This window comes from Palaemon carinicauda, chromosome 18, assembly GCF_036898095.1.
Source record: "Palaemon carinicauda isolate YSFRI2023 chromosome 18, ASM3689809v2, whole genome shotgun sequence".
Lineage (NCBI taxonomy): Eukaryota > Metazoa > Arthropoda > Malacostraca > Decapoda > Palaemonidae > Palaemon > Palaemon carinicauda.
This window is the reverse complement of record NC_090742.1, coordinates 61,030,473-61,054,521: the sequence shown is the minus strand read 5'-3', so window position 1 is coordinate 61,054,521 and position 24,049 is coordinate 61,030,473. Positions and strand designations below refer to the sequence as shown.

Below are 24,049 nucleotides of genomic sequence, written 5' to 3'. Positions count from 1 at the left end.
TCCCACTATTATTTCAGGCATCCCCGGAGCAGAAGACTGCGGCTCGGGCCACACTGAAAGTGTGGGTTGGGGGATTTGCCAGAAACGTCAAATCTAAACAGCCTTACGTCCTATCTGAAGACTACTGTGCCATGATCTACCCTAATGCCAAGTCTTCAGCCGCTGTGGCTAGGCATGTTGCGGCACCCATCATTGCCGACATTGATGCCACCATAGCGGGATTCATCGACCAGGAACAAGATCCGTTGGATGCCCCCGGAGATCTGGAAGACAATGTTGCTTCCATGAACTTGGATGTTAAACCCATGTTATTGGATGATCCGGATGCAGGTAGGGTGGTAAGTGAGGCAGGTGTTACTGGTGCTGAGATTCCTATCCTCAGCCCCGCTCTTTCTTCTTCATCTGATCTCTCTTCTTTTCATGGTTTCTCTGGGGACCGTGATTCGTCTCATCGATCACACCCGGTTCCCCCCAAAGACAAGTCTACGTCTAGAACTTTGCCAAAAGCTCGTAAGCCCCACAAGGCTTCCCATAGTTCCAAGCCAAATACAAACCCGTCATCTAAGGCTTCCGGCTCCTCCTCTAAGTCTCACGACCCGGGAGTACAATCCGCCACTTCTGCTCCTAGCCCGGGCCTTTCCGAATCAGCCATGCTTCGCATCGTGTCGGAGATGCAATCTAAGATTGTGTCGGAAATGCAGGCCAAGATGGACACGATGTTCTCTAACATTGGTCAGAGACTTGGGGCATTAGAGCAAGGTGCTCCGGAGCGAGTTCAAAGCTCTCTCATCCCGGATGCCTCTAAGCTCCCGCCGTTTACCAAGAATAACCCTTGGCGCATGGCTCTTCATTCCCCATTCTCAGACGGGATGTTAACATTGGAAGGTCTTGGCACTCGTCCTCTGGAGGATTTTGAATTCTTTCCTCCTGGTCTAGCATTTCCATTTCATGGTTATGCCAGGCTTACCAAGGAAGCTCTGGTTCGGCTGGATAAGGTCCCCAAAGAGACGGTCATTTTCCCAAAAGAACAAGCCCAATCTGTTTGGGCTAGGTTCCTGAATGATATTGGTTGCACCAATACCATGTTGACGCCTTATAAGAGTTCCTTCACAATGTTCTTAATGGACAAAAACACCGTGACTCCATGCGTCAATAAGGTAGCAGAGCTTGCTTTCCAATATGCTCTGGAGGAGAAGCCCTTGCCTCCCATCCGAGAGGTGGATCCGATCTCCCTCCTTCTTCCTTCAGGTATTGAGTGTTGGGACAATGTCCATACCACTTTTACTTCTGGCAAGCTAACAGCGGACTGTGCTTCAGTTATGTTTAGTGAACGGCTTCCCCGTCTCCCGGAATCTCTTATTAAACAGGAGTATGATTCCCGCCTACGTGTTGCGAACTTTGAACTTGGCCATGTCTACGGAGTCGATAGCCTTAACTTATGATACTGAGAGTATCTTTAAGTCTCTCAATAAGGCTACTTTGCAGTCGTTATATTTTGATTTATATGACTTTGCTATTGCTAAACGTAGGTGCCGCAAACACGTCTTGGCTGAGGCGACTATTAGGCACGAGCCTAATAAACTTATCCGGTCCTCTTGCTGGGGTTCAAATCTTTTCCCTGAGGATCTTGTGGAGGAAGTCTTGGCAGAGGCTACTAGGGTTAATCAGAGCCTTAAAGCCCGTTGGGGTTTGACTCCTAAGCGGAAATATGATCCCGCAAATTACCAAGCCCGGGGTAGGAAGAAGCTCCGCCCGTATACCTCCACCCAGTTCCGGCAACAGCAGAGTAGTTCGTCTGTTTTCCGTCAGCCTCTTCCTCCATCTCCTGCTGCTCCTGCACAGCCTTCCACCTCTCAGGCTCCTTCATCGGACGACTATGTCACCGTTCTGCTCCCTAAGAGCCAGCTTCCCGGTGCCTCCACCACCTCTCCAGCCTTTAACCAGTCCTATGAGGCTCAAGGCTCTTCCCAGAGTTATAACAGAGGTAGAGGCTACCACCGTGGTTCAAACCAGAACAGAGGTAGAGGTAGATTCTTTCGCAAGGGAAAGAACTTCCGAGGCGGACGTGGAGGCAACTCCTCAAACCAATACTGAGGTGCAGCGGGTAGGGGGGAGGCTTTATGCCTTCCGCAACAAATGGAGGTTCAGTCCCTGGGCTTTCAGTATCATATCCAAGGGACTGGGGTGGAGTTGGATTCAAGGACCTCCACCTCCGAACAGATTTCATCAACATTCCACTCCGGACCTAGTCGAATTTGTCCAGGACCTGTTACAAAAGAATGCCATACAAGAAACGAAACACCTGAAGTTTCAGGGTCGGCTGTTCAGTGTCCCGAAGAAGGATTCGGACAAGAGAAGAGTGATTCTAGACCTATCCCTTCTCAACTTGTCCATTCAATGCGACAAGTTTCGAATGCTTACCGTCTCGCAGGTGCGGACCTTACTTCCCCGTGGGGCCGTCACCACCTCTATCGATCTTACAGACGCCTATTATCACGTCCCGATAGCGAGACACTTCCGTCCGTATCTAGGCTTCCGCCTAGGGGACAAAAGTTACTCCTTCAAGGTGATGCCTTTCGGGCTCAACATCGCCCCAAGGATCTTCACAAAGTTGGCAGAAGTCGCTGTTCAGGAACTCAGAAATCAAGGGATTCAAGTAGTAGCCTATCTGGACGACTGGCTCATTTGGTCAGACACCTCCCAAAATTGCCTAAAAGCCACTCACAGAGTCATCCAATACCTTCAATCTCTAGGCTTCCAGATCAACTTCAAGAAGTCCCGTCTTCTTCCGAAATCAAAGTTCCAATGGCTCGGCCTGCAATGGGATCTTATATCTCATACTCTGTGCCTTCCCAAACCCAAGAGGTTAGAGATTGCAATGAACACCAAACGCTTTCTAAAAGACAAAGTAAGTTCCAGACGACTCCAAGAGAGGATCCTAGGGTCCCTTCAATTTGCTTCAGTGACGGATCTACTTCTGAAGGCAAAATTGAAAGATATCAATCGTGTCTGGCGTTCGAGGGCGAACCGGAAGCTCCGGGACAGGAAAGTCCGCCTTCCTCCCATTCTCCGGGAAAGACTTCTACCTTGGACAAGGGCCAACAATCTGTCAAAGTCAGTTCCCCTTCGATTTCCGCCTCCGAAGTTAATCATTCACACGGACGCATCCCTATCAGGTTGGGGAGGCTATTCTCAGCTCAGGAAAGTTCAAGGTCTTTGGTCTCCCTTATTCCGCCAATTTCACATCAATGTGCTGGAGGCCATGGCAGTTCTTCTAACCCTGAAACGTCTCGCTCCACCCAAGAGACAACACCTTCGTCTGGTTCTTGACAGCGAAGTGGTGGTCCGCTGCCTCAACAGAGGCGGATCAAAATCAGGGCCTCTGAACCATGTTCTAGTAGCCATATTCTCCCTAGCAGCCTCGAACCGCTGGCATCTTTCAGCTGTCCACCTGGCGGGAGTCCGGAACGTAGTGGCAGACGCCTTGTCCCGGACCTCCCCTCTAGAATCGGAATGGTCACTCGATCTAAAGTCATTCCGGTGGATTCTCTCTCGGGTTCTGGGTCTCCAAGTGGACCTCTTCGCCACGGAGTCCAACCACAAATTGAGAGTATATGTGGCTCCCAATCTAGACCCTCAGGCCTACGCCACAGACGCCATGTCACAGAATTGGGACATATGGGAAAGGATTTATCTCTTTCCCCCGGTGAATCTTTTACTGAAAGTCCTAGACAAACTGAGATCCTTCAAGGGACGAGTAGCCTTGGTCGCACCCAACTGGCCCAAGAGCAATTGGTACCCTCTCCTGCGAGAGTTGAGACTACATCCTCACCAGATACCCAATCCGGTTCTGTCTCAGTTAGTTCAAACACGCGTTGTGTACGCTTTCTCAAACATTCAGAGCGCCCTAACTTTATGGACTTCATGAAGTTTGCGGCCATGCATGGTGCCAATATCGATCCTCAAAACACCCTGTTCCTAGAATCAGATAAACGGGATTCCACCATCCGCCAATATGATTCTGCGGTTAAAAAGTCGGCTAAATTTTTGATAGACTCAGACGTACACTGTATGAACTTGAACCTTACAGTTACTTTCTTTAGAACTTTATTAGAATCAGGTCTGGCAGCCAATACTATCACCACTATTAAATCGGCCTTGAAAAAGATCTTCCTAGTGGGTTTTAACATAGACTTAACCGACTCTTTGTTAGCTTCAATTCCGAAAGCTTGTGCCAGACTGAAACCGGTTACTCGTCCTACCCCGGTTACCTGGTTCCTTAATGATGTACTCAAATTGGCTTCTGATACCATTAACAGTTCTTGTGATTATATTCCCCTTCTCAGGAAAACACTTTTCCTGGTGAGTTTGGCTTCCGGGGCAAGAATTTCTGAACTGGCAGCTTTGTCAAGAGACCCGGGTCATATTGAGTTCCTTCCTTCGGGAGAGGTCCTTCTTTCACCTAACAAATTCTTTTTAGCTAAGAACGAAGACCCTCAGAACAGATGGTCCTCCTGGAAAATTGTTCCCCTCACGCAAGATCCGTCTCTGTGCCCTGTTACTACTCTTAGGTCTTATTTATCCCGGACCTCCTCTAACTCCTCGGGGCCTCTATTCGTTAGAGAACAAGGCGGTACCATTACCATTAAAGGGATCAGGCAACAAATCTTGTATTTTATTAAACAAGCTAGCCCTGACTCTTTTCCTCTTGCACATGATATCAGAGCGGTTGCTACTTCGGTGAACTTTTTTCACCACATGAATTTTACGGATCTTTCCAGGTATACAGGGTGGAAGTCACCCTCAGTGTTCAAGAAACACTACCTTAAACATTTGGAAGCCCTTAAATTTCCTACAGTAGCTGCAGGGAGCGTAGTTACCCCCAGGTAACTCACATGTTAATTCTTTGTCATTTTATCTCTCCCCCTTACCTGCCTCATTTATACCCTATTAGTATTCGTTGGTTTCGCACCTGATTACTATTATTATATTTGTAAATTTTTGACTCCTGAGTATCTGTATATATCATCACTCACGGCATTATTATACCTTACCCTTATAGCTGTTTTTGGCACTCATCTCTGATTAAAGCAACTTGTATTTCCCTTATGCTTATGTTTTTTCCTTTATTTTGCAAGTTTGGTGACATTTCTCTTGTATATATTCACTGGCCGGTACAGGTTCAAGCCCAGAAAAGGGATTTTGACGTAGGAAAAATCTATTTCTGGGCGAGGGACCTGTGCCGCCCAGTGAACCCTCCCAGCTCCTCTCCCTTGGAGTCCCCAAACTTTGGGTGCTAAGGAGTTGGGTTCTGAGCGGATGCAGAGTTGCTGGTGCCGAGTGAGGTTGAACGGCTCTCCTCTATTGGGGTCTTTGTCGTGGATGAATCTAAATAGTGCGGGACCTCTGGATTATACGCCCAATTCTATACCGACACCAATAGGTGAGCGAGCTAGTTAACCTAGCACTCCTTTACATTTTTTCTCTGGTATATTTAGCAGTAAATTACCTAAAAATAAGTGCTAATAGGAGCTTATTCACTGGGCGGCACAGGTCCCTCGCCCAGAAATAGATTTTTCCTACGTCAAAATCCCTTTATGCGTGGCCTTCAGAGGGGTTAAGATGTTTTGGGGTATTGGGGAACTAATAGTGTTTGTAAGTAATTAGTCTCAAGACTATTTATTTATGTGCTAGTTACCTAGAACTCGATGTAGAGCTTTCTTCCTTACAGGTAAATGATATTGTAAGGATGGGAATTTTATACTTTTCAATATTTAACTTAGCCGGTGATTATATAGCTGCAACTCTGTTGCCCGACAGACAACTCTACGGTAAAAACTCGCCAGCGATCGCTACACAGGTTGCGGGTGTGCCCAACAGCGCCATCTGTCGTCCAGATACCCAGTACTCAATGTAAACAAAGACTCAATTTTCTCTCTGTCGAGCTATCGACAAGACGTACTTACTCGCTGTTGCTAAACTGGAGTTTTTCACATCTATTTGGTGAAGTACTATATTCTAGTTTTGAGCTTTCGCTATGCAGGTGTTTTATCTTCATCTTAAATCTTGAACTCGTTTTGGATAGATTTAATTATGGTGACAAAGAGAGTATGGACTTTCTTTCACTTTTAAATGGCCGACCCTTCCCTTAGACGGAAGTGTGTTTAGGCTTTTAGTAATTATCTTATCACGTTAGAAATTATTTATAGATTTTCCTCTATATATTTTATATCTCTCAGCCTTTATTAGGCCTCTTCGATTAACTTTCCATTTATTATAAACATATAAAAATAAATTTTAATGTTTTGTTTATATGCGACCTTTCCTGGAAGTAGACGGTCCTAACTTGGAAACCGAAGTTAATCAACGTTGAGCCCTTTATATCGTAATTAGCTTTTAAAGAGCTAAGGATTTAAAACTTTTTAAATGTAATATTTTATGAAAGAATTTCTTTGATAGTCTTCGTACTGTTTTCAAAGATGAACTAACGTTTAGTTTTTTTTTTATGCTACGCAGTTGTTGACGTTCAGGACGTTCAACATGCGCTCTATCGTTACGATAGAGAGAGAGTGTATCACGGTTTCACTTTGCAGTAAGAGTAAATCGATTCTGACGTTTTGTTCATTCTTTCTTAGCTTAAATGTTTTAAATTCTATTTTAAAGGAACTTTTTATTCAGTTTTTTCCTTTAGTCAAATAACATGCACAGCGAGCCTTTGAAGTTTTGCTGTACAATTATGTCATGCATAACAAGGCTTTCAGGGATGGTAAGCGGTACCTCCTCAGTCGCTAACCCCGTCTGTTGCCGCACCTGCTCCCGTAGACCCTAAATGGGCTTTGCTGCAAGACATGCAGTCCAAGCTTGCGTCCTTGATAGAGGACTTTAATGCGGAGAAGGTTGCTACCGAACCTTCTGGCCAACAACCTTCCAACCGGTCGGTTGTGCGCCCTGTTGACGCTGAGGTAACCTACTCGCGTCTGCCAGTTGAGGTGGTTCCTCCACCGATGCGACCCAGTGTGGGTTGCCAGCCGCACGTTGACGTTAAGCGACGCTCGGAGGTGGTTGTTGACGTTCAGGACGTTCAACAACCAGCAGAGGTGACTTGTTTTGACGCAGTGCGTCAACCTCAGCAACCCGGTAGGGTGTTGACTGCACAACCCAGACGGTCTAGACAGTCTCGGGTTGACGCTGTGCTTCCTCGCGCACCCATGGTTGTTGACAGTTCACAGACTGTGCAGCAGTTCCATGATGTTGCGTCCGGCTCCGTCACGCATGCACCAGTGCGACCGGACTCAGCGAGCCAGACGTTGCCCACTCCGTTGCCGTTTCCTCATCAGTTTTCGGATGAGGAACCCTCTGATGAGGACGTTGCTGAACAACAAGACGATCAGCCCCCAGAATAGATCAAGCCCTGCTATCCATCCAGAAGATGCTGAAGAAGGAACGCTGCTCATTCAGGCTGTGGATGAGTCTGGTAGGGACGCTGTCATCCGTGGAACAATTTGTGTCACTAGGAAGACTACACCTCCGTCCTCTTCAATACCATCTAGCTTTTCACTGGAAAAAGGACAAGACGCTAGAAGCGGTCTTGATCCCGGTTTCCGAAAAGATAAAGTCTTGTCTGACTTGGTGGAAGGACAATATCAACCTAGAGAGGGTCTTCCCCTGGCTGTTCAGACTCCCAACCACGTTCTCTTCTCGGACGCATCGGACGTGGGCTGGGGCGCGACACTAGACGGTCGGGAATGCTCAGGACTGTGGAACTCGAGTCAGAGGAGCATGGGTATCAACTGCAAGGAGCTGTTGGCAGTACATCTGGCCTTGAAAAGCTTCAAGTCTCTCCTTCGAGGCAAAGTGGTGGAAGTTAACTCGTACATCACCACGGCCTTGGCGTACATCTCCAAACAAGGAGGTACCCACTCACTGACGTTGTACGAGATCGCAAGGGACCTGCTCATCTGGTCAAAGGTCAAGACATCTCCCTAGTAACGAGGTTCATCCAAGGCGACTTGAACGTCATAGCAGATTGTCTCAGTCGGAAAGGGCAAGTAATTCCAACCGAATGGACCCTCCACAAGGATGTGTGCAAGAGACTTTGGGCCACTTGGGGTAAAACCATCCATAGATCTCTTTGCAACCTCGCTGACCAAGAGGCTTCCAATCTATTGCTCTCCAGTCCCGGACCCAGCAGCAATACATATAGATGCTTTCCTCCTAGATTGGTCACATCTGGATCTCTACGCATTCCCACCGTTCAAGATTGTCAACAAGGTACTGCAGAAGTTCGCCTCTCACGAAGGGACAAGGTTGACGTTAGTTGCTTCCCTCTGGCCCGCGAGAGAATGGTTCACCGAGATACTTCGATGGTTAGTAGACGTTCCCAGTAGTCTTCCTCTAAGGGTAGACCTTCTACGTCAGCCACACGTAAAGAAGGTACTCCAAAGCCTCCACGCTCTTCGTCTGACTGCCTTCAGACTATCGAAAGACTCTCGAGAGCTAGAGGCTTTTCGAAGGAAGCTGCCAGTGCGATTGCTAGAGCAAGGAGAGCGTCTTCCATTAGAGTCTACCAATCGAAGTGGGAAGTCTTCCGAGACTGGTGCAAGTCAGTTTCTGTATCCTCGACCAGTACCTCTGTAGCTCAAATAGCTGTTTTTCTCTTATACCTGAGAAAAGGACGATCCCTTTCAGCTCCCACTATCAAGGGCTACAGAAGCATGTTGGCATCGGTCTTCCGGCATAGAGGCTTAGATCTTTCCAAACATAAAGATCTGCAAGACCTCCTTAAGTCTTTTGAGACCACCAAGGAGCGTCGTTTGGCTACCCCTGGATAGAATTTAGACGTGGTACTAAGATTCTTCATGTCAGACAGGTTGGAGCCGTTACAATCAGCCTCCCTGAAAGATCTCACTCTTAAGACTCTTTTTCTGGTATGCTTAGCCTCGGCTAAAAGAGTCAGTGAGATTCATGCCTTCAGCAAGAACATCGGATTTTCGTCAGAAAAAGCCACTTGTTCGCTGCAACTTGGTTTTCTAGCCAAAAATGAGCTGCCTTCTCGGCCTTGGCCTAAATCTTTCGATATCCCCAGCTTATCGGAGATCGTAGGCAATGAACTAGAAAGAGTCTTATGCCCTGTTAGAGCTCTTAAGTTCTATTTAAAGCGTACTAAACCCTTACAAGGCCAATCTGAAGCTTTATGGTGTTCAGTTAAGAAACCATCCTTGCCTAAGTCAAAGAATGCTTGGTCAGACTTTATCAGATTGTTAATACGAGAAGCTCATTCACTTCTGAGTGAGGAAGACCGAACTTTGCTTAAGGTGAAGACGCACGAAGTTAGAGCTGTAACAACTTCCGTGGCCTTTAAGCAAAATGTATCTCTGCAAAGTATAATGGACGCAACCTATTGGAGAAGCAAGTCAGTGTTCGCGTCATTTTACTTGAAAGATGTCCAGTCTCTTTACAAGAACTGCTACACACTGGGACCATTCGTAGCAGCGAGTGCAGTAGTGGGTGAGGGCTCAACCACTACAATTCCCTAATTCCTTATCCTTTTAATCTGTCTCTTGAAATGTCGTTTTTTTATGGGTTGTCCGGAAGGCTAAGAAGCCTTTCGCATCCTGGTTGATTTGGCGGGTGGTCAAAGTCATTTCTTGAGAGCGCCTAGATTAGGGGTTTTGATGAGGTCCTGTTGTATGGGTTGCAACCCTTGATACTTCAGATCCTAGGGGTCGATCAGCATCCTAAGAGGATCGCGAGGCTCCGTAAGGAAGACGTACTTAAAAGGCAGAGTAATTGTTCAAGTCGACTTCCTTACCAGGTACCTATTTATTTTGTTTTTGTTATTTTGATAACTTCTAAAATGAAATAAAAACTCTTAGCTCATAAAAGTGTAAACATATATTGCTGGTCTCTACCCACCCCCCTGGGTGTGAATCAGCTATATAATCACCGGCTAAGTTAAATATTGAAAAATGTTATTTTGATAATAAAATAAATTTTTGAATATACTTACCCGGTGATTATAGATTAAAGGACCCTCCCTTCCTCCCCAATAGAGACGCAGTGGGACGAGGAGAAAATTGAGTCTTTGTTTACATTGAGTACTGGGTATCTGGACGACAGATGGCGCTGTTGGGCACACCCGCAACCTGTGTAGCGATCGCTGGCGAGTTTTTACCGTAGAGTTGTCTGTCGGGCAACAGAGTTGCAGCTATATAATCACCGGGTAAGTATATTCAAAAATTTATTTTATTATCAAAATAACATATTTATGAAGATTCTATTGTTTTTTATTTGATTCCAATGCTTGGTAAAGACATCAGATCTTTATTTTTGTATTATTATTATCTGTTACCCTTCCAAAGATGATAAGCCCCCTGCTTCTTAAAATAAGCATGTCTGCAAACATCATTGAACCAGGGTCTGTCTTTCACCCAGTATATTATGTTGACAAGATTCTCATTCAAGAGAACAAGCTCAACACCTTTGTATAGTTATGAGCAGCAATTCAAAAGGTTACTCAAAAGGCCAATCCATTCTGCTTTAGAGTTTATATATATCTACCAGTAATGCTTTTTTTTGCATTTTGAATAAAGATTTTTTTTCTTGATTCAGAGAATGATGACACGTGTTCTTTTGGTTGGAGGTGGACTTACTAGCGCAGTGACAGGTTTATTACTTCGTAGAGAATTACCACATGTCGAACTCATCCTTTGGGATAAGGCACGAGGAGCTGGTAATGTTCAAATCTTTATGGCACTAACTGTTGTGTTTGGGAGATGGAGTTATTAGTTGGTATTATAGTGCTTGGAAAATAGCTTTGGTACAGAATGCATTATTGTAGAGTTTATTTTAGCTGATCTCAGTTTTTCTATATTCATAGCATGGGTTAAGCACTGGGGTAAGATCCTTTGATTTATGCTTTCCTAAATTACATGATACAGTACTGTACTGCATTAAAAAATTGCATCAATTAGAATTTTCCTGGCAGAATAGTTTGTGCTCTAACTTTCTTGATAGTAGTTTTGGGAATTATCTTGAATATTTATAAAATATATTAAGAAAACCTAACCTACTTAGAATTGGATTTGTTCACCAAACTAACAAACCTTCCATTATTTAAATTGGATTTTCACTGTATTTTTAATCAGTGTTGCATTACAAATTAATTGTAGTAGACTCATTGAAGTACATGTGCTATGTGTTAATTTAAGGATAATTTTAGTTAAAGCTGCACTCTTATGCATTTTTTATCATGCTGTTGATTACTGTTAGTGATTGCAGTTTTGCACCATATAATGACGACTGTTTCTTGCTCAGGGGGACGTATGTCAACAAGCCGCAATCCAAATGACGCTAAAAGTTTTGTTGACTTAGGAGCCCAGTACATCTCGGCAACCCCAGAATACGCAAAGTTGCATAGTATGTAAGTGGCATATCTTTTTTCTAATGTAAAATACTTAGTTGTTAGTATAGTAGAATATTGAACAGAAGGATGACCTGGAGGGCGCGAGTAGTAGGTGTCGGTGGGGTAGTCCAACTGTATTCTCTAGGGCCTGTCACGGCCCTCCCCTTTGAAGAAGGGATTATCTAAATGGAAGACAGCCTGTGAATAGTGGTTTTCACACGCCCTTGTTGTATACACGACACCCACAAGGTGATCGCGCGAGGGTAGTAACCTCTGCATTCCATGCTTTTATCTTTCTCTAGTATATTTGGAAGATTTATATTAGAAAAGTGTAAAGAAGGACCCTTTTCACCGGCCGTCACAGATCGTCCCAGAAATTTATGTTTTTATACCAGCTCAACAATATTTTTAAGATCATAGCAGTACCAGCCAAACTCGGCTGAATCCCTCGTCGGGCTGGGAGGAGCGGAGAGAGGAAAGGTCCCCTTTTGTTCCGTTGTTTAATGTCGGCTACCCCCCAGAATTGAGGGATTTGCCTTGGTAAATAGATAGGTAGATTATTATTATTATTATTATTATTATTATTATTATTATTATTATTATTATTACTACTACTAGCTAAGCAACAACCGTAGTTAGAAAAGCAAGTTGCTATAATCCAAAGGGCTCCAACAAGGAAAAGTAGCCCAGTGAGGAAAGGAAATAAGGAAATAGATAAATGGTCTGAGAAATAATGAATAATTAAAATAAGATATTTTGAAAACTGTAACATCAAAAGAGATATTTCATAAATAGACTACAGAAAGACTTATGTCAGCCTGTTCAACATAAAAACATTTGCTGTAAGTTTGAACTTTTGAAGTTCTATCAATTCAGCTACCCGATTAGGAAGATCATTCCACAACTAGGTCACAGTTGGAATAAAACTTCTAGAATACTGTGTAGTTTTGAGCCTCTTGATGGAGTATTACATATTTACTACACACCTAATGCCAATTGTGGTTGAGCAACTCTGTTGTAAATTACCCCGGACTACTACTGTGTTGTTTTGCAAATATGTTAGTCTAATTTTACATAGCTAAGTCATGAATTGCAAACAGTGAGTTTACAAGATGGCCATAAAGAATGGATATGAAGGCTATGTATGTCGTAAATATAGCACTGTCGAGTAAGCTGTGGAAACTTTTCCTTTTAACTGGAAATTGTTCATAGAATTTGTAGTGAGCTGATTTGTCTGTTTTTTTTTTTATTTCCATTACAATACAGTACTTGAATCCTATGAAACTGGTATAAATGTTGAAATATCTTGTCATTAAGGGAAATGAAGATGCTTACAAAGCAACCAAAATTGTAACTACTCTAGGTCAAGCATACCATTGTTCTTACATGAATACGAACCATTGTCCTTTAAGTAGGGAATATGTTTCAGTGCGAAAGCTGGATGGGCGTTGAATCGTTTAACCAGCAATTGAGTGACAGTTGGGAGCGAGGGTGAGGAACCCCTCCCCCTTACCTGTCAATGTCTCTCTACTTATGTGTCAGCCGCATCAAGTACGGACTTTTTATTTTCTTTTTCTTTCAGGAAGTGAATACTGTCTGATGATTGTTATACTGTAATGTGAAACAAGACACTCGTTTATGGATGGGTGGCCATTATGTCTGTTTTTTTATTTTATACTGGCTGTAGAGCCACACTCTCTCTGTGCTCTTGCTAGAGGCATGATTGTTCGCAATCGTCCCCATATGTTGAATGTAAGTCCTGTCTTCCTTGCAGTGGCTGTCGTAGTTGTTGAAGGGTTGGAAGAGAGCTTTGGTTCTTAATTCCACTCATCTTGTTCTTACTCCAATGGCTCATTCCCCAGGGAGTGTGTGACAGGAGCAAGTAGCCCTCAGACCTACATGAGCAGGTTGGGCAGCACGGGAGCCACAGCCTTGTGTTTATGTTTCCCAGGCTGATGCACAGGACCGATCACGGCCTCTAGTCTGCCCCATAGGACCAGGCTCTGGTCCCTGGCTACCCCAATACCCAGGTGAGACTGTTATTAAGGCTCCCTGTATAGTCACCCCCGGGCTTGGGCTTGGGCTCCCTCCCTTCCGTGGATGGCCAGGTTATCTTGTGATGGGCTGGTGTATCGGCTCCCATAGCCGATGCACGGGTCTGGCCCGTGACTCTCCTGTACTGTACTGTATTGTCTTTTCAAGATTCTGATTTATATTAATAAAATTCTTACCTTTTTCAATCTCCAGAAAATTTATCCATTCATATCTTTACTATCTGAAATTTTGACTAAAACAATCTGCAATAATTGTGCTGTAGATATAAATGCTATATTAAAGGTAAAGTCTCAATTTTAAAAAAATCAAGGTTGTAATATATAAGTTTTATACTGATGAAAGACTAAATTAATTACTTACCATCAAAGTTCTATCTCAAGTATTCTTACATAGATATTAAAGACATTAAATGTCTAAACAAGAATCAAGTAAACTGTCAATATTTTTTGGTCTCCTAAGTAGGGTACACCTGAATTGAGAGATTCAATGTTAGGATACAGTAAAAGGATTTTAGATGTGTTTTTATTTTGCAAATTTCTTATTTTATACCCTGTAGTTGACCATATAGTACCATCTTCATTGAAAATTATAGAATATTGTATGAAAGAGGTACTTTGGTATGGTTGTGTTTAATTCACTTGTCTGCTCATGCTATACAATGATATAAGGCATCATTTGAAATTTTAGGACAGTTTAGTAACATGTTTATCTCCTTATTTTCACAGGTATTATGAAGAACTTATAGGCGCTGGGATTTTAGCTCCTCTAACATGCAGTATTGAAGGCATGAAAGATTCTGCAGAAGGCACAAATCATTATGTAACTCCAAAGGGAATCTCTTCAGTTGTGAAGCATTTTATGAATTCTGCTAATATTGATGTCAAGTAAGAGATTATTTTAATATGATGTATTTTAGTTTACGGTAGTTGGAACCCTGGGAATGCCAGCGACTTACCAAAAGATTTGTCACTCAAGCCCCAAACCCTTTTGGGGGATATTTTACTTCGCTCATCTTAATACAAAAACCATTAGAAATAGGACTGTAACTTTTATTATCATTAAGATAGGATGTTATAACTTTTATCATAGTATAGATGAATACATTTACTTTACTTTGATATATAGTTATACATATATTGTAAAATGATAAAAAAATAAAAAGGTTACTAATTGCACCAAAGGGAGTAGAAATATCTTGATGTAGAATACATCTAGTGGTGCTCAAAGGGTTAAAGGAATGGTATGTTTTGTTTCATTATATATTTAGTCATTTAAAGTTAGTTCACATTAAACATTGCTATGAAATTAGTTCAGTTACCTGAAATATATTATCTCTCACAGTTATGATGAACACGAAGAATTTATTTTATGTTTACTGTATTTATTTGTAGTTTAAGGATTATGTGTACTGGGGCACTAACTGTTATTGGAAAAAAGTTACTTGAAAAATAAACAAGGTTAGATTGTAAGATGGACTTTATGGGATTGCATTTCTTGCATTACAGGGGCTTTTATATTAATTGAGTTTCAAAATTACAATCTCCAAAACGCCTGACATCTACAAATACACAAAATAACACAGAGCTACGAAAAACACGTCCGAACGTTCACGGGTGTTAACAAGGAATGAGGGGAGAAGGATAGGTAGTGGTGGTGGTGGGGGAGGGCAGTAGCTGTAGTGAACGACATCTTGTAGTAATAGGTGATTTTGAGGAGGGAGAAATTTAATTGGAAAGGGACTTCTGGTAGTGGTATCACTCGCCCCAGTTTTAATGCCGACACCCTTTAGGGGTGAGCGAGCTGGGTATATTCCTGGCATTCCATGCAACTTTTTTCTCTGGTATATTTAGCAGTATTTATACCTTTGAAATGGTGCTTTAAGGAGCATTTCACTGGGCGACACAGGTTCCTCGCCCAGAAATAGATTTTTCCTTTGTCAAAATCCCTTTTTTAGTCGGAAGGAAAGAAATTTTGAGAGGTGTGTGAATTTCCCAAAGTACAATACAGTACAATATTTGTTTTAAATAAGGTATTCTTGCTATTCCAAATATATTTTTTTTATCTTCTGTGAGACTGCATAATGGTGAAGTTTGTAAATTGTGATGACGGCTCCATTTTGCTTTTAAAGTACTGTTAATGCGTACATTGAATAGCCTTTAATTATTTCCTTATTCACTTTTGTGTGATTTTTACTACTAATTATCCTTTAAATATTGTATTATTTTAGCAATAATCAAATCTGCGTGGAGAGATATTTATTTTTTAAATATTTAACTTAGCCGGTGAATATGTAATAGCTGCAACTCTGCGGCTCGACAGAAAACACACTCAAAAAACTCGCGAGCGATCGCTATGAAGGTTGCGGGTGTGCCCACCAGCGCCAACTGTCGGCCAGATACCACTCTTGCATGTAAACAAACCCTTCAATTCTTCTCTGTCGACGTTGACGACAAGACGTATTCATACTCGCTGTAGAACCTGGAGTTTTCTCATCATATTTGGTGAAGTACTTTATTTTGGTTTGAGCTTTCGCAGTGCAGGTGTTTTTCCTCAACATAAACTCTTGAACTCTTTATTGAATCGGATTATTTGTTGATGACTTGGATTGTTTTTGGAATTTTCTTTGACTAATTCAAAATGGCTGACCCTTCTCAAGTACCTAGATTTCGAAAGTGTAATGCTAGGGACTGTAATAGGCGTCTTCCTAAGGCTTCTCTCGACCCACATACTGTTTGTTCCAATTGTCGGGGTAAAACCTGTCAATTGGGAGATCGGTGTGAGGAATGCGTGGGCCTTTCGGAATTCGATTGGCTCGAATACGATAAATATGCACGTAGACTAGAGAGAGATAGGGTAAGGAGAAGTTCATCTAGGTCTGTAGATTTTTCCTCTCCACATGCCCCTGAACCTAATCCTTCCCCTGTAGTGGTTGTTCCTAACCCCCCTTCTAGCACTCAGGAACCGTCTATGCAAGACATGTTACGTGCTATTCATGCCTTGGGGGAGAGAGTTGAAGCGTTAGCAAGTGACCGTAATCAACTCATGGCTGACGTGAAGGAACTTAAGTGCCATAGTGCCACGGCGGAAAGTGGGAAAGTGATTAGTGCGCAAAGTGTTGTGAACAGTGTTGCGACCGAGGGTTCGTCTGTTCGTGCCTGTCGTTCACCTAGTCCGGGACCTCTTGCAAGCTCCCAAGCCCAGGGGAGAAGTAATGTCGTACGACTTATGGGTTTGAGAGGCCTTGATCAGCGAACAGACGTTCCCTCTATGGTATCAGGCGTATCTCACCAAGATCGCCCCTACCATAAGACGAGAGAGCCCTTTTTTACCTCGTCTTCCGAAGGCTTTTCACGCAAGAAACCGTGGAGCAAGGTTTCTAGGCCTCTTAAACGGAAGTCGGTCCCTTCAGGACAGGTCCAACGTCCTGGATGTAGTCATTGGGACAGTTCGGACCCGACTGCTCGCCGCCTAAGCAAGGCAAAGTTGTGCCGTCTCAGACGCTAACCCCGTCAGTTACCGCACCCATTCCCGTGGACCCAAAATGGGTTATACTGCAGGACATGCAGTCTAAGCTTGCGTCCCTTATGGAAGACTACAATGCCGACAAGGTTTCCGTTGAGCCTAGCCGTTTATCTCATCGAGATCCTGGCCTTCAGCCACCCAAGCGTTCTGTTGTGCGTCCTGTTGACGCTGGTGTAGCCAACTCACGTCAAGCGGTTGGGGTAGTACCACACTCGATGCGATCTCGTGTGGATTTTCAGCCGCATGTGGACGTTAGGCAACTTGCTGATGCGCCTGGTGACGTTCAGGACGTTCGCCAACCATCGGAGTTGACTTATTTTGACGCTGAGCGTCAACTTCCGCAACCTAGAGTTGTTTTGACTGCGCAGACTAGGCGGTCTAAGCAGTCTCGGGTGGACGCTATGCGTCCTCACGCACCTGTTGTTGTTGACAGTTCTCAGACTGTCAAGCAGTTACAGGACGCTGCGTCCTGGTCCGCCACTTATGCACCAGTGCGGGTGGACGCTGCGTGTCAAGCATTGCCAACCCCTTTGCTTGTTTCTTATCAGTTGTCAGATGAGGAACTTTCAGATGAGGACGTTGCTGACCCTCAGCCAGAGGATCATCCTTCAGATATTGATGAACCTAGAGCAGTTCCGCCATCTATGGACTTTAAGAAAGTCATGCTCATTTTTAAAGAGTTGTTTCCCGAACACTTTGTCTCTGTGGCTCCTCGTTCGCCGCCGTCTGAGTTTGTTTTAGGCGTTCCTGCTGACATGCCAGCCTTTACAAAACTTGTACTCTCTCGCTCGTCCAAGAGAGCTTTACGGCTGTTAGGCGATTGGTTGGAAACCAAGAGGAGTTTAGGGAAGACGGCCTTTGCCTTCCCCCCATCTAAACTCTCGTCTAGATCGAGCGTCTGGTATGCCACGGGAGAAGTTCTCGGCTTGGGAGTCCCTGCCTCTGCCCAGGGCGACTTCTCAAGCCTTGTAGACTCTCCCCGCCGCCTAGCCATGAGACGCTCGAAGATTAGTTGGTCATCCTCAGACCTTGACCATCTACTTAAAGGCATTTTTAGAGCTTTTGAAGTTTTCAACTTCCTTGACTGGTGTTTGGGAGCCTTGAGTAGGAAAATCTCATCGGCCCATAGAGATGTCTCCTTACTCATTATGTCCTGCATGGATAAAGCCATCCGCGATGGATCCAATGAGCTCTCCTCCTCGTTTACTTCAGGAGTCCTTAAGAAGCGAGAGTCTCTTTGCTCTTTTCTGTCGGCAGGAGTGACTCCCTGTCAACGATCTGAGCTACTCTTTGCCCCTTTATCAAAGTTTTTTTTTCCTGAACTTTTGGTTAAGGACATAGCTTTGTCTCTAGTGCAGAAGGACACCCATGACTTGGTAGCGTCCTCTGCTCGCAAAGGGACTCCTTCAACTGCCTTTTCTGCTAGACCTAGGGTAGACACTCCTGCGTCCAGGTTTATTCCGCCCTTTCGTGGCAGAGCCCCCAGCAGGGGAAGTACTCGTGCCGAAGGAAAGAGAGGCAAGAGGAAAGGAGCCAAGTCCTCACGTGGCAGAGTCTGACTGCCCGCAGCTTCAGACAGCAGTAGGTGCCAGACTCAAGAACTTCTGGCGAGCCTGGGAGAAGAGAGGCGCAGATCAACAGTCTGTGAGGTTGCTCAGAGAGGGGTACAAAATTCCATTTGTACACAAACCTCCTCTAGCGACTTCCCCCATCGATCTCTCTCCCAAGTACCGAGAGGAAGCAAAGAGACAAGCCCTGAAACTAGAAGTGTCTCTTTTGCTAGAGAAGGGAGCGGTGGTCAAAGTCTCGGACCTTCAATCACCGGGGTTTTACAAACGTCTCTTCCTAGTACCGAAGAAGACAGGAGGTTGGAGACCGGTGCTAGACGTCAGTGCTCTGAACGTCTTTGTCACGAAGACAAAGTTCACCATGGAGACCACGAAATCAGTCTTAGCAGCGGTCAGAAAGGGAGACTGGATGGTCTCTCTCGACCTAAGAGACGCATACTTCCACATCCCCATTCACTCAGATTCCCAACCTTTTCTGAGGTTTGTGTTCGACAATGTGGTGTACCAGTTTCGGGCCCTGTGCTTTGGCCTAAGTCCTGCTCCTCTCGTGTTTACGAGGCTTATGGGGAATGTGGCAAAATTCCTCCATTTATCGGGTATCCGAGCCTCCCTTTACTTGGACGACTGGCTTCTCAGAGCCTCGTCCAGTCATCGCTGTCTGAAGGATCTCAATTGGACATTGGATCTGACCAAGGAATTGGGACTTTTGGTCAACATGGAAAAGTCACAGCTGATCCCATCCCAAACTATACTGTATTTAGGGATGGAGATTCGCAGTCCAGTTTTTCGGGCTTTTCCGTCTGCCCCCCGAATAGATCAAGCCCTGCTCGTAATCCAAAGGATGTTGAAGAGAGAACGTTGCTCAGTCAGGAATTGGATGAGTCTAGTAGGAACTCTATCATCCCTGGAGCAGTTTGTCTCGCTAGGAAGGCTGCACCTCCGACCTCTACAATTCCATCTAGCTTTTCACTGGAAAAAGGACAAGACGCTAGAGGCGGTCTCAATCCCGATTTCCGAAACAGTAAAGGCTTGCCTGAATTGGTGGAAAGACAATATCAGTCTAAGAGAGGGTCTTCCTCTAGCAGTCCAGAAACCAAACCACGTTCTATTCTCAGACGCATCGGATTTGGGTTGGGGTGCGACACTGGACGGTCGGGAATGCTCAGGTCTGTGGACCTCAAGTCAGAGGAGCATGCACATCAACGGCAAGGAGCTTTTGGCAGTCCACCTGGCGTTGATGAGCTTCGAGAGTCTCCTTCGAGACAAAGTGGTGGAGATCAACTCGGACAACACCACAGCCTTGGCTTACATTTCCAAGCAAGGAGGCACCCACTCCCTGACACTGTACGAGATCGCAAGGGACCTGCTCATTTGGTCAAGAGATCGAGGCATCTCCCTAGTAACGAGGTTTATCCTGGGCGACTTGAACGTTCTAGCAGATTGCCTCAGTCGGAGGGGTCAGGTAATTCCTACAGAATGGACCCTCCACCAGGACGTGTGCAAGAGGCTTTGGGCGACTTGGGGTCAACCCACCATAGACCTCTTTGCAACCTCGATGACCAAGAGGCTTCCAATCTATTGCTCTCCAGTCCCAGACCCAGCAGCAATACATATAGACGCCTTTCTCCTAGATTGGTCTCACCTAGATCTATATGCATTCCCACCATTCAAGATTGTCAACAAAGTACTGCAGAAGTTCGCCTCTCACGAAGGGACAAGGTTGACGTTAGTTGCTCCCCTCTGGCCCGCGAGAGAATGGTTCAGCGAGGTACTTCGATGGCTGGTAGACTTTCCAAGAAGTCTTCCTCTAAGAGTAGACCTGTTACGTCAGCCCCACGTAAAGAAGGTACACCAAGGCCTCCACGCTCTTCGTCTGACTGCCTTCAGACTATCGAAAGACTCTCTAGAGCTAGAGGCTTTTCGAAGGAGGCAGCCAGTGCGATTGCAAGAGCGAGGAGAGCTTCTACCATTAGAGTTTACCAATCGAAGTGGGAAATCTTCCGAGACTGGTGCAAGTCAGTATCTGTATCCTCGTCCAGTACCTCTGTAGCCCAAATCGCTGATTTTCTCTTATACCTGAGAAGAGTTCGCTCCTTTTCAGCTCCCACGATCAAGGGCTACAGGAGCATGTTGGCTTCGGTCTTCCGGCATAGAGGCTTAGATCTTTCCAACAATAAAGATCTACAAGATCTCCTTAAGTCTTTTGAGACCTCTAAGGAACGTCGTTTGGCTACTCCTGGATGGAACTTAGACGTGGTCCTAAGGTTCCTCATGTCAGACAGGTTTGAGCCTTTACATTCAGCCTCCCTGAAGGATCTCACTCTTAAGACTCTTTTCCTGGTGTGCTTGGCCTTGGCTAAAAGAGTCAGTGAGCTTCATGCCTTCAGCAAGAACATCGGTTTTTCGACAGAAAAAGCCACTTGTTCTCTTCAACTTGGTTTCCTGGCCAAGAATGAACTGCCTTCTCGTCCTTGGCCTAAATCTTTTGATATTCCTAGCTTATCAGAGATCGTAGGCAACGAACTAGAGAGAGTATTATGCCCCGTTAGAGCTCTTAAGTTCTATTTAGCTCGTACTAAGCCTTTACGAGGTAAATCTGAAGCGTTATGGTGTTCGGTTAAGAAACCATCCTTACCTATGTCAAAGAATGCTTTGTCATATTTTATCAGATTTTTAATACGAGAAGCCCATTCCCACTTGAGTGAGGAAGACCGATCTTTGCTTAAGGTTAAGACGCACGAGATTAGAGCTATAGCAACTTCCGTGGCCTTCAAGCAAAATAGATCTCTGCAAAGTATCATGGACGCGACCTTTTGGAGAAGCAAGTCAGTGTTCGCGTCATTTTACTTGAAAGATGTCCAGACTCTTTACGAGGACTGCTACACACTGGGTCCATTCGTAGCAGCGAGTGCAGTAGTGGGTGAGGGTTCAACCACTACACTTCCCTAATTCCAATATCCTTTTAATCTGTCTCTTGAAATGTTTTTAATATTGTTTTATGGGTTGTTCGGAAGGCTAAAAAGCCTTTCGCATCCTGGTTGATTTGGCGGGTGGTCAAAGTCATTTCTTGAGAGTGCCCAGATTAGGGGTTTGATGAGGTCCTGTTGTATGGGTTGCAGCCCTTGATACTTCAGCTCCTGGGAGTCTTTCAGCATCCTAAGAGGATCGCTGGGCTCCGTGAGGAAGACAGACATACAAGGCAGAGTAATCGTCTAAGTCAACTTCCTTACCAGGTACCTATATATTTGGGTTTTGTTATATTGATAACTGTCAAAATGAAAAAACTCTTAGCTTATACGCTGTAAACTTAATTAACTCTGGTCTCTACCCACCGCCTTGGGTGTGAATCAGCTATTATATATTCACCGGCTAAGTTAAATATTTAAAAATGATATTTTAATTATAAAATAAATTTTTGAATATACTTACCCGGTGTATATATAAATTAAATGACCCTCCCTTCCTCCCCAATAGAGACGCAGCGGGACGAGAAGAATTGAAGGGTTTGTTTACATGCAAGAGTGGTATCTGGCCGACAGTTGGCGCTGGTGGGCACACCCGCAACCTTCATAGCGATCGCTCGCGAGGTTTTTGAGTGTGTTTTCTGTCGAGCCGCAGAGTTGCAGCTATTATATATTCACCGGGTAAGTATATTCAAAAATTTATTTTATAATTAAAATATCATTTTTACTAAACATCAGTAGTGAACACCACTGTGTAGGTGATACAGTTCCTTTTTATGTTGAATTATGTCTCCTATATTTTACTGCAGGGATCTAAATGGGAAATTTATAAGTCTTGCTAATATATACAGTACATACTGGGTTAAAGGAGCATATGTTTTGAAGGGATTTAAAATTTCCTTCTCTCCAGTTTGAACTTTGTATCTTGTGTAAGTAAACAGCTTAAATGCTACGTTTTTTTATCACTTACAGATTTGGGTATCATGTGAATCGTATAGACCTCAGCGATAATAAGTGGAACGTACAGACGAATGACGGTGCAGCTGATACATTTGATGCAGTAGTTTTAACAATGCCAGTTCCTCAACTGTTTGGCCTTTCAGGCACTGTGAAAGATACATTAGGTAATGTTTTTTGTTCTAATATTTATAGTAAGAATTTCCCATAAATGAAATGAATGAAATGTGGTACCTAAATATTTAGCAGTGTGAAATATGTTTTTAGTAATCTAAAAACACAAATGCCATTATTTTACTCCTTTTTGAGGAACTGTAGTTTTTTTTTTTTTTAATTTGTTGTTCTTCCTACGCAAATACAAACCCTCGTCCTTTAACCCTTTTACCCCCAAAGGACGTACTGGTACGTTTCTCAAAACCCATCCCTTTACCCCCATGGACGTACCGGTACGTCCTTGCAAAAAAATGCTATAAAAATTTTTTTTCCATATTTTTGATAATTTTTTGAAAAAAAAAATCAGGCATTTTACAAGAGAATGAGACCAACCTGACCTCTCTATGACAAAAATTAAGGCTGTTAGAGCAATTTAAAAAAAAATATACTGCAAAATGTGCTTGAAAAAAAATAACCTCTGGGGGTTAAGGGTTGGAAATTTCCAAATTGCCTGGGTGTAAAAGGGTTAATCGGGATATGATTTCAGCAAAGAAGCTGGAAACTCTCCCTTTCCCCCATTTTCCCCGATCCGAAGAGTAGATAACAGGATACAGTACTTGTTACTCCAAATGTCAAGATGATTTGGTGGCTCCCAAATTATTCCATGTAACAAGATAACTGGACCTCCTGATGCTTTTAAGCTAGGCTTTTAGAGAATTAACCAACTTATTTTGCCAACCCCATCTGTGGAGTCACCACAGCTCGGTGACGTCCCTGTTACTTCACGGGCTGAGATTCTTCAGCATCTCCTCTGAACAAAAGGCTTATTGTGAGACACTGAACAGGGTGTTTGGATACCTCTGAAAGTCTTTTACAGCAGTCTACTAGGCAAAATGGACCATCATCCGCAACGGTTTTTGTTGAAGGGATACTACTTATTTCAGAGATTATTCAGCTAATTGTAGCCTTTTTTGTTTTCCTGTATGGAGAGAAGTGCCTTTCAGTCTAATCTTTCAGTCTCACAAGTGAAAGGCTATTGCTCAGCATGGGGCCAAGTCTTCAGACTGAAGGGAGTAGACCTTTTCACGTTGTGGAAATTATCGATGTTGGCGAGGAGCTTTGATCAGTCCTGCCCTCTGAGAGAACTCAAGTCATGTGTGTGGATCACCAGAGTCCTTAGTTCTCTTTAAAGTATGCATCCGACAAGGATTCATCTTTCAAGACCAGTTTATTTCTTGTCCAAGGTTCAACAAAATATTTAGGCGAGCTGTAAAGATTATCACATCTAGTTAGTTATTCTGGGGAAGTGGAGAAAGGTTTTCTTTTCCTTTGTTGTTCCTGAGTTTGTCGCTAAAGCTTAAAACCTAATCTTAGGGTTAAATCTCTCTCCATCTCATCTCTTAGGGAAACAACTGATTATTGTGATG

General features: G+C 43.9%; 1 protein-coding gene across 4 annotated transcripts in view; it reads left to right on the top strand.

Annotated features, from left to right (window-relative positions):
* Positions 1-24,049, top strand: part of LOC137657087 (renalase-like) — a 42,639-nt gene that overhangs the window by 5,385 nt on the left and 13,205 nt on the right. For all 4 annotated transcript variants that reach the window (XM_068391454.1, XM_068391451.1, XM_068391452.1 and 1 more), the window contains exons 2-5: positions 10,612-10,732; positions 11,317-11,422; positions 14,185-14,343; positions 22,485-22,636. In XM_068391454.1, the coding sequence (XP_068247555.1) occupies positions 10,615-10,732; positions 11,317-11,422; positions 14,185-14,343; positions 22,485-22,636 (535 nt within the window). In that variant the 5' untranslated portion in view covers positions 10,612-10,614. The remainder of the gene's footprint in view (positions 1-10,611; positions 10,733-11,316; positions 11,423-14,184; positions 14,344-22,484; positions 22,637-24,049) is intronic.